This window comes from Pyxicephalus adspersus, chromosome 11 (assembly GCF_032062135.1).
Source record: "Pyxicephalus adspersus chromosome 11, UCB_Pads_2.0, whole genome shotgun sequence".
NCBI classification, from domain to species: Eukaryota; Metazoa; Chordata; class Amphibia; order Anura; family Pyxicephalidae; genus Pyxicephalus; species Pyxicephalus adspersus.
Genome location: NC_092868.1, coordinates 7,246,230 through 7,256,793, shown reverse-complemented (window position 1 = coordinate 7,256,793; position 10,564 = coordinate 7,246,230). Strand labels below are relative to the sequence as shown.

Below are 10,564 nucleotides of genomic sequence, written 5' to 3'. Positions count from 1 at the left end.
GTATGATAAGGGACAGTTCTTCCAACTCAGGGATACTAGAGAGGTATGATAAGGGACAGTTCTTCCAACTCAGGGATATTAGAGAGGTATGATAAGGGACAGTTCCTCAAACTCAGGGATACTAGAGAGGTATGATAAGGGACAGTTCCTCTAACTTAGGGATACAAGGGAGGTATGATAAGGGACAGAACCTCCTAACACAGGGACACCAGGGAGGTTTAAAGAGAGACAGTTCCTCCAAACCAGACAGTTTGGAGGTATGCATGTGGGTTTTAAATCCCAAGGACAGATCACCAATCTAAAACTTTTGGAGCCACATCCGTAAACATCGGAGGACAGCTGTACAGTCACAAATGTTTGCCTGAGACATTCATAAATTATCGTTTTTGGGAAAAAAAAATTCCAGAAGAGCTCATCGGTGTACTGCTTAGATTGGAAGTGCACCATGATATGATCTTTATTAATGTGGAAAGCCATGGTGTGCACAGCAGTATTTGCTCTGTTATAAATATGCTGCTTACCATCGTTGCCAGTAACAGTACTGATGGCAGTGGACACAATATTAGCCCCTATATTAGTATCAGTTGCCACAATATTATCCTCCACATTGGTGGCAGTGGCCACAATAATTGCCCCTATATTGGTGTCAGTGGCCACAATAATAGCCTCCACATTGGTGTGAGTGACCAGAAAGATAGCCTCCACATAATATTCCCAGCATTGTGGTGGTGAATGCAACAATAACCCCCAGTACTGGTGACAGTGGGCACAATAATGACTCATACATCGGTGTCAGTGACCACAATAAAAGCATCCAAATTGGTGTCAGTCGCTACAATATTAACCCCCACATTGGTGTTAGTGGCCACAGTAATAACCCCCACATTGGTGTCAGTGGATGCAACAATAAACCCAAGTGATGGTTCCAGTGGGCATATCATACCCTCCACATTTGCGTCAGTGGTCACAAAAATTGCTACCACATTGGTGTCGGTGGCTACAATATTAACACCCACAAAATAAATGGCTTTAGGAAGTGATGAATGGAAGTTTGCAATGGCCTAGATCAGTATTTGCCAACCTTTTCGGACCAGCGGACGACTGAAATTTCCAGCTCTGGATTGCGCAGAAACTTCCCCTTTAGTGACGTCATTTTGCCCAAACCTGCCCACTCTCCCATCACAGGTCTAAGCCTGCGATGGGAGAGTGGGCAGATTGTGTCAAAAAAAAACACGCCTATCTCCCTGAGCCTGCTATATCCCTGGGAGATGATACGCAGCTCTGGCCGGTGCATTCCCCCAGCTGGGTCCCTCTCCTGTCCCTGCTTGGGAGTGCACCCACCGGAGTCGCGGACCACCAAATTTCTAGGCCGCTGGCCTAGATTAACTTTTATGTGAAATGTAAAAAGGGTGAGTGTGTGGTGGAATTGCAATGAATTCATGTCTCTGCAGTATAGAAAAAAACATATTGGTTTCTTAGACTTTAGCACATTTCATATCTGTACTATTTATTCCATCACCATATAACAAGCAGAGTGAAGGTAAACATAATTTTAAAGCCTCACTGTCTTGTGGATAAGAAGCATTCTCATCTTAAACATCTATAAAACATATGGGGGGGGGGGAATTATGCTGAGTATCAAGTATATGTAATATATTTAATATATTTCTATAGAATTATTGTGTTTTATAGCTGGTATTTTTTTGGTTTTTCCAGGATATGCTCTCACTTGTATTAGCTGCAGTAGTTCAACGAAGGATCTGTGTACGGGACCCTCAGTCACATGCAGTGCCAACGAAGTTTGCACAACTATCTACACTGTTACCTCAAGTAAGATTATTTATTTATTTATTTTATTTCAATGTTTTCATTTTCTTCAATTGCATAGACCACTCCTTTTAATATAAGCTATTTATCTTTCAGAAGCAGCTTTTACTTGGCCTAGTTTATACTTTACAGGTTAAAACATCTTCTACCACAGACTTTAAAGTAGGGGCAGTGATTGATAAACAAAACCCACTGATCCTCACTGAGCAAAATACTATACGTTTTTTACTTATTAAATTGCCTCTACTATCCCATCTATCAAAGTCAACTCAAAGTCACAACCATGGTGTAACCCTCAAGAAGGTCCTGCTGCCAAAAAAAATATTGCATATAATATATTATGTACTATGTACAAGCTTAAGTAATAAAGATGAAAAGGGGGAGGTGTTGGTCCAAGTCAGCATTATAGGCGTCTATTTATAAAGTAATGAATCTTCATTTCACCAAAACTTCACCAATCATGACGATTGAAAACAATGGACATGGAAGGACCTGGTGAATGCCAAATTTGCTGCTTTATAAGCAGACCCCTGGACTGACAATGTTGGTTTTTCACATATTCAAAGCAAAATCCAGTGAAGCTACTACATCTCTGGACCAGTAGACTGTAACATATACAATTCTTGCTTTTATGATCATCACGAGGAACCTAACATCAAAGACTTATAGTAATTAAAATTGGTATGGTATAGAGCAGTGTTTCTTAACAAGGGTTCCTCCAGTGATTTCTAGGGGTTCCCTGAACAATGAGCAATTTGGACCTTTTAGGTCAGTTACCACTGACACCAATGATCTTTTTGGCTATCTGTAAATGAGGCATTCTTCCCACTGGCCATCAGTGTAACACCTAATGGATATAGCAGTTAATATCGTAATTATAGTGGTAGCCAAATCTGTTATGTAGGGTTTTTCGCCACGTTAAAAAGATTTAGAAAGGCTGGTATAGATATTATATTTTAATAGATGGTAACATATAATAATAGTTGATGGTGGAACTAAGCACAATAACTTATTTTGAGTTTGACCCTTTGTGTTCTATAATTACTTTTTTAGTTGAGGTTTATAAAATCACTACCTACGCATTGGTGAGGGGGTGTGGACAATCGACTGAGTGTAACCAGCCAAAGACTTTGAGTAACCAGTTCATGACCGTCAACATCAACACCGGCTGCTGCACAACAGATAACTGTTCTACTACTGAACCTCCAGGTAATTAAACCTTCAAACAGCATACAAACTGATTGCAGAAAGGCACAATTCAAATTTCTGTACAAGGGTCATTGTCTTCATGTTATTTACTTTATTTTTTTCCATTTCTTCAGTGTCAACTAGTGGTAAACCACAAAACGGTCTGGTGTGTCCCTCATGCTTTGACCTATCAGCTGCAACTTGTGTGCCAAGCACAGAAATTCAGTGCACAGGGAATGAGACCCGATGTACCACATACTCGATGAGTACAACTACAGGTAAGTCTAAGACTGTAAAATAGAGAATGGCTTCTCCTGTGCAGAAGCCATTCTACCTCCACTGAGGTTGGTCTAGCATTTCAGAGCTAGAGTTATCCAATAAGCAGGCAGTGTAAGCTTTTCTGAATGTAGTGTTTCATGATAGGAGACATGCTGGACCTCTGCAAAGAGATCACTGCTTTCACACAAAAAACAGGGCAGGGGACTGTTTTTTCTGCATAGGCTGTGGCTGCTTTTTAAAGGGTGTTTGTTTTCACACACCTTTTGTTTTTATGCCCCTGGAAGTAATTTATTGAAATATACTATAGGACCACTTGGGCTTTAGGGGCACCCTGTTAGGTCTTCAAAAATGAAATTGCCATCATATAGGCAGTTTTGTCTACTACCTCCTAATTTTCACATGCCCCAGCACCGGGGCCTGAAATTGTCTTTGGAATTCAATAATTGAGAGAGTTTCAGATGCTTGTCTCCCCCATTGCATGGTGTGGCTCCTTTTTTAGACCTTTGCCCATATTTATTAAGTGTGTAAGCAAAGAGTCGAAGGATGGGGCCACACTTACAGAAGACTTACAGTTTTGACAAATGCATAGAGGTTGCAGTGCTGGAACAAATTAGAGTTAAGAGACATAATCTGTCTGGGGATTATACTACAATATACCTTTGAATGGGGTGACAGTTTGTTAGGGTTGTGCCCCCTTGCAGGTGATCCAAGTGTCTCCCGCTCTTCACCAGAGCAACCCGTAAGGTGTGATGGGCTGGTGACAGTAGTGGCTACCTAATTTTGTTGTGTGGAGAAGACTAGGTCATGGCCCCAAAGCTCTCCCCACCAGGGGCAAGTGTAACAGAGGGCTCTGGTATACGGACAGACAAGTTTATGTACTGAGTAGGGTATCAGCAAGAGGTAAATTCTAGACAGACTGAGGTCAGGACAGGCGCCAAGCAAGTGTTATTCAGGTCCAAGCATAGGTCAGGGTCAGCATACATAGTCAAAGTCCTGGGACAGACCAGGCCAGGTAGCAGGCAATTGTAGTCGAGGTTCAGGCACAGGACAGGCTGCAGGAAAGCGTAGTTGAAGTCAGACACAGGTCAGAAATCCAAAAAGGCACAGTATTGCGGAGTATAGCTGAGCAAGTCTCAGGAAGCAAGGTGGTGGAACCAAGAATTAGTCTGCTCATTGTCTGCTGCACATACTCTGAAATCCCATTGTGCACAGCGTCAGAGTAAATGCCGGGCATGCTAAGAAAGGCATAGAGGGGTAACACAATTTCCTTGGAACTTCTTGGATCTAAAGCTAATAGTATACAAGTCTCCTTGAGTTGAGTTAAAATCCACCTACTAAAGGCAAGCCCCTCCATCATCATCTAACCGTTAAATGCTAAAGTTTTCAAATTCCTAATTAGGGATAGAATGATTGAAAGGCCTGATGGGGATGGAGCTTAAGCCTATTTATATTTCATACATCGCCCAAACATTTTTTGGTCCATTATAACTTTGTAGGTAAGAGTTAAAACCCCTATTAGTTTTCTGTTTTTATGTATGTTCCCAAATACGTAGGTTTCTCTTCACAAATTGTCTTGGTGACAACCAAAACTAGGGGAAATCCTTTCTAAATGAGAGAAGTTTTGGTTTCGGAACCTCACCACTTTCTCTGGTGACATTTTCCTCTCACTTTCTGTCTCGGTGACAGATGCCACCAGGAGATAGACAAGGGCCACAGTCTAAACCAGAGTTTCTAAACCAGAGTTTCCTCAGAGTATGCTAGGGGTTCCTTGAACAATTAACAATTTGTGTCTTAGGTCAATTTAAGCGATATCAATGATCTTTTTGGCTATTTGTACTGGTGTAATTCTTCCCAATGAACAGCAATGTAAGAGTCATACTCCCCGCTGACCACCATGCTAATATATTCTGAACTGCGGATATAGTAACTATAGCAGGGGTTGCCTGAAGACCTGAAAGTTATTTCAGGGGTTCCGCCCTGTTAACATGGTTGAGAAACACTGGTCCAAACCTCTATTCTATTCAAAAATGTAAAATTTTACCTAAGGTTAATTTTTCAGAAGTATTTCTTGAACTTGTCAATAGTTGCTAAAGATATATGCCCCTCCAGAGAAAACCAGGGAATTGATATTTAGATATCAAATTTATGACTTCTTTTTCCCAAATATTAATTCATCCATCTCGAATTAAAAATATGCTTATGTAAACTTTTTTGATGTTAAAAAAAAATAAAAAAAACTTAAAAAAAATAAATTTTCTGATTTTGTGCTTTGTTTCTAGTGCCTCCGAAACCCGTGTTGGGCATGGCAGGATGCGCCACCGAAAACCTCTGTGTAAACTCTGATGCCGTCACATCAACCAGCACCACTGGGGAAATTAGAATAAATATCACATGCAGCAAAGCCACTGTCAGTCCTGCTACCAGTACCGTTACTCCCAAAAGTACCAATAGTCCAGTAAAAACCAGTACCAAACTTGTCATATTAAGCAGCACTAGTGAAAAGGCAATAACTAAGCCAACATTGCTGACAAGTGCTCCTCATGGGACCACTAAAAGCTTTGGCACTGAAGCTAACACGAAAACAAGTGTTACATCTGATAGTCATTTCACCACAGACATTGCCAATCCAACACCAACCAACCTAACTTCAGCCAATTATACGACCCATATTACTTTCACGCCATCTGCCGTTCATACCTCCACTCGTGTTGCCACCACAGTTTGTGTTTGTAATGCATGTGCAACACACTATTCGGTCCTTTCTCTCAGCTTAACTGTTATTGTGACTTTTAGAAAAATGCTATATTGAAAAATGAGTCACTGGCACTTGTGATTTACAAAAAGCTTTATAACTTTGATGAGTGGGTATGGATCAACTGGTAACCAGAGTGGTTGATTGAAGTTGTTCATGCTGATGTCCATGTTTTGTGCATCAATGGGTTAGTCCACTTTTTGAAAAGTTATTTAAGTCCACCATTCCAATCTACCTGTTTTTGACTAACATAGAACCCCCTTTCCTCCCTATTTCCATCCAATGATTTTAACTAATAAACTCAAACTTATGCTTAATTTAAAAACAGTAGTAAAGAATGAAGAAGCTCATTACTAACCATCTTCCAAGATTTTATTTCTGATTAGCCAAGTCCTAACATATTGTATCATATACATATTTATCATGTTTTTCTCACCCTATTTATATTTATTTCAAATCTTTATTTTATGAAAGATGATTTCTTTTTCATGTCTTATTGGACTTGATTTAATCAAATCTAACATACTAGTGTACTCTCTCATCATGTGGATACAGTAATTGTGATAGGGGTTCCCCAAAGTTAAAAAGGTTGAGAACCATTGCCCTAGTGTATGTTTCTATCATGCGGATATTGTTGTATGTTTACACAAAATGGTTACTCTTCATATTCATATTTTGTATGCCTTCAAAATAGGAGTTGTGGCCATTGAGGAGGTTTGTGTATGAATGAATTAAAAGACATCTAAGGACTGGAAAGTTTGCTTTTTGGGTTACAGATATTTATGCATCAATAAAAATTGTACACATTTGTATTTTTTGTTTTTATTGTTGTTTTTATTGTGCACAGGTGGTCAGGTAGTGTTGGATAATTTAATTGTGGATAATTAGATTGGATACATTTTATTTGTTAAATTGAATCTAATCTAACTAAATTAGATAATTTAATCTAATAATTATCATAGAGCTTTAGAAGTCTCTTAAAATATTATTAGATGAAAAAGAACAAATTATCGACATGCTCTTTAGGCGTATATATATATATATATATATATATATATAGACAACAGAAATTAGTAGAATTAGCTAATATTATTATTTTATTATTATTAAACAAGATTTATATAGCGCCAACATATTACGCAGCGCTGTACATTAAATAGGGGTGGCAAATGACAGACTAATACAGACAGTGATACAGGAGGAGAGGACCCTGCCCCAAAGAGCTTACAATCTAGTAGGTGGGGGAATTTCACACACAATAGGATGGGAGATATGTAGTGGTGGGAAGTAGTTATGGTTTCAAATGACAGAAGAAGCCGGGTAGGCAAGTTTGAAAAAATAGGTTTTGAGTGCTCTTTTAAATGAGCAGAAAGTAGGAGCAAGCCGAATAGAATGAGGAAGACCATTCCAGAGAGTCGGGGCAGCTCTAGAGAAGTCTTGTATCCGTGCGTGTGATGAGGTTATGAGTGAGGAAGTCATTAGTAGGTCATTGGAGGAACAAAAAGAGTGGCAGGGGGAGTATTTTTTTTACCAGGTCAGGAATGTAAGTGGGACAATAACTGTGGAGGGATTTGAAGGCAAAGCACAGGAGCTTGAATTTGACTCTAAGGTGAAATGGAAGCCAGTGTAGTGATTTGCAAAGAGATGTAGCGGAAGAGGAGCGGAGGGAAGGATGGATGAGTCTGGCTGCAGCATTCATAATAGATTGTAGAGGAGAGAGTCGGGTTAGTGGAATACCAGAGAGGAGGAGGTTACAGTAGTCCAGACGGGAGATGATAAGAGCGTGTACAAGGAGTTTGGTGGTCTCAGGCGACAGGTAGGGGCTGATTTTGGAGATGTTGTGTAGGTGAAAGTGACAGGATCTGGAAATGTTCTGAATATGGGGGGTAAATGGGAGGGCAGAGTCAAAGGTGACACCAAGACAACTTGTCTGAGGGGAGGGCCGAATAACAGTGTTGTTGACAAATACATTAACAAGAAAAAATGTTGACTTGGTCATCCTTAGTTTACAGAAAGAGCATCTTTGAAAGGTTATCCCCCCATCAAGCTACAATCAGATCTTATAAGTAGAGTTTAAATCTTGAATTCCAAATTGTTAGATAAAACATTGCGGAGACATACTGGATTTTAAAAAATAACATAAACTATTTAGATTTTTTCAAAAGTTACATATTTTAAAGTATGTTTCATTATTTTAATTTTTACAGAAAAAGAAAGGCAGTCGCTGAAGACTTTTGGGGAAGATAATTAGGATCTCCACAAAGATTTTTTTTTAATCATTACATCTCTTTCGGGGAACCTTGGGACTCTCCTTCTTTTGACGTATTGATTTGTAAATTTATATCAATGTATTAAAAAAATCAGTTGCAAAGAAATGATGCATTATGCTATTACTTTATGGCAGAATGACTGCTGGTATTCAGAGATACAGAAAATGAAATGTTAGGTCCTATTCCTGTGCTTTGCATTACAGCACATATGTTCATATACTGTACATCAGGCTTTAAAGCAGACATATCACCACATTTCTTACTTGATATAAAAGGGTAGAAAATCATTTTAATATAAAGCAGACAATGTGTTTTTTTCTAAATACTTAAAGGAGAGACTCCACCCCTTCTGTCCTTACTGCCGTGGCAGTAAAGACTGAATAGGAAGTCCACAGCCTCCTCTTGAATACTTACGTCAAATATCCAAGGAGGCTTCAGGCTGCTCCTTCTGCGTTTGCCCAATCTTGGGTATTTTCCCACATGTAAAAAAAAAATGCCGATCTCATGCATGTGGCACCTTTTTTTTACATTTACAGGAGGAATGGTCACCTGATCTCATGCCTGCACATTACGAAATCAGGTAATGTAAGCAGAAGCCAGAAGATGATGGAAGAATATGATGACGCACACTGGTTCCTCTGGGTTCTTCCGAGCTGGGATGAAGACTATGGGATCAAATGGTAGATAACCGAGGGCTGTAAGTTCCGCTGTAACATGTGATGTGTTCAGATAGCCTATTATTTTTGAATAGGCATGCAACACACATGAAAGGTTCAAAAAAGGGCATTCACCATCTTTTCCAATGCAGTGCACCACAACCTGTGGTAGTGTGTTACTGTTAATTGTGGTGCACTAGGTATTGGAGTCGCTTTGCCTTGGGGTGCCTTTTGAAATGTGGGTGGCAGAAGATAAGACCTGTCATGAAATTGTTGCCTTCATTTTGTCCACTAGTTAGATTCATCTTTGTCATTTTTCCTTCTGAATAGATATAGAAGATGGATGTCAAACTCAAATACACAGAGGGCCAAAATTAAAAGCATGGACCGAGTCGCGGGCCAGAGTTTGACACCTCTGCCATAGAGTGACACTTCAACAATTTATACTTGTTGCCCGAACAGGAAGAACAATGGTATCTGACTTGTGGAGTTGGTAGCTATTTTCTCTCATTTAGTAAACAGGTAATCTCCCAAACAGGATAGAGATAGAAAAAAATATGGATATGGACTATCATAGAAGAACCTGGGTGATCCAGAAAAGGTTTAGCTATATACACTATAAGCCTGAGATGTTTTCGTTTCAATCCAACCAACCACATTGAATCTCCTGCAATAAACTTGCATTGATTGTTTGTGAGTGTTAAAGGCTTTTACGTGTGTGTTTGTGAACATTTTCCTGTATCCCAATCAGGAGATCTAATTTTAGCTAGAAGGTACTGGTTTGTGAAGCTCCACAAGGGAGCACCATGGTCAAGACATTCCACCACAAACAGACCCTATATACTTATTGTATTCATATCAGGGTAATAATTGTTTCATAAAAGGAAACAATTCCCAAGAAAAAAATCCCCCTTTCCCACTTTCCTACTTCCCTGTACACAGCATGCTGATGGTTCATATTACATGGAACCCTGTGCATTACCTTTTACCCAGAAGACAACTCACATTAACACATTACCAATCTAGATCACAAGTTTTGTCAAGCGTAATTATGAAAAGGTGCATTGGTTGACTTTAGAAACACCAAATATTTATTTATTCAAGAAAATCTTTCATTTAGTAGATATATGGTCACAACCCTAAAATCTATATATAATCAATGTATCAATATAAATGAATCAGTCAATTATTATAAATAATAAAGAGCTAAGATCTTATATATATATATATATATATATATATATATATATATATATATATATAGAGAGTTTTTTTTTTTAATATGGAATATATGTTCTACATAATCCCCATCTAGTGTTGAAATATATTAATACTCAAGCCACTGAATAACGAAAAAGTGCAAATGATCTATATTTACTATTAGACATCAAACAGGAAGAGAATAGAAAAAGTGCAGATAATGTTGCTATAGCTTATGCATGTTTTGCAAGACAATGAAAGGTGCAAGAAAACACTGGCAAGAATTTGCAACTGGCTATTGTATTTAAACACATTTAAATATACAGGGTGTCCCAAAAACCACTGCACACTTCTTTTTTTCGATTTCATTCCAGGTATCATTCAGAGAGACT

The 10,564-nt window shown here is 38.8% G+C and overlaps 1 protein-coding gene across 2 annotated transcripts in view; it reads left to right on the top strand.

The window, feature by feature from the left end:
* Positions 1 to 8,415, top strand: part of LOC140340940 (phospholipase A2 inhibitor NAI-like) — a 14,725-nt gene extending 6,310 nt beyond the window's left edge. The window contains exons 2-6 of one of the 2 annotated variants that reach the window (XM_072426404.1): positions 1,717 to 1,830; positions 2,881 to 3,036; positions 3,150 to 3,293; positions 5,574 to 5,701; positions 8,254 to 8,415. In XM_072426404.1, the coding sequence (XP_072282505.1) occupies positions 1,717 to 1,830; positions 2,881 to 3,036; positions 3,150 to 3,293; positions 5,574 to 5,701; positions 8,254 to 8,274 (563 nt within the window). In that variant the 3' untranslated portion in view covers positions 8,275 to 8,415. Of the gene's footprint in view, positions 1 to 1,716; positions 1,831 to 2,880; positions 3,037 to 3,149; positions 3,294 to 5,573; positions 6,857 to 8,253 lie in introns of those variants that run through there. The other variant, XM_072426403.1, reaches the window with a different exon arrangement.
* Positions 8,416 to 10,564: the final 2,149 nt, after the last annotated feature.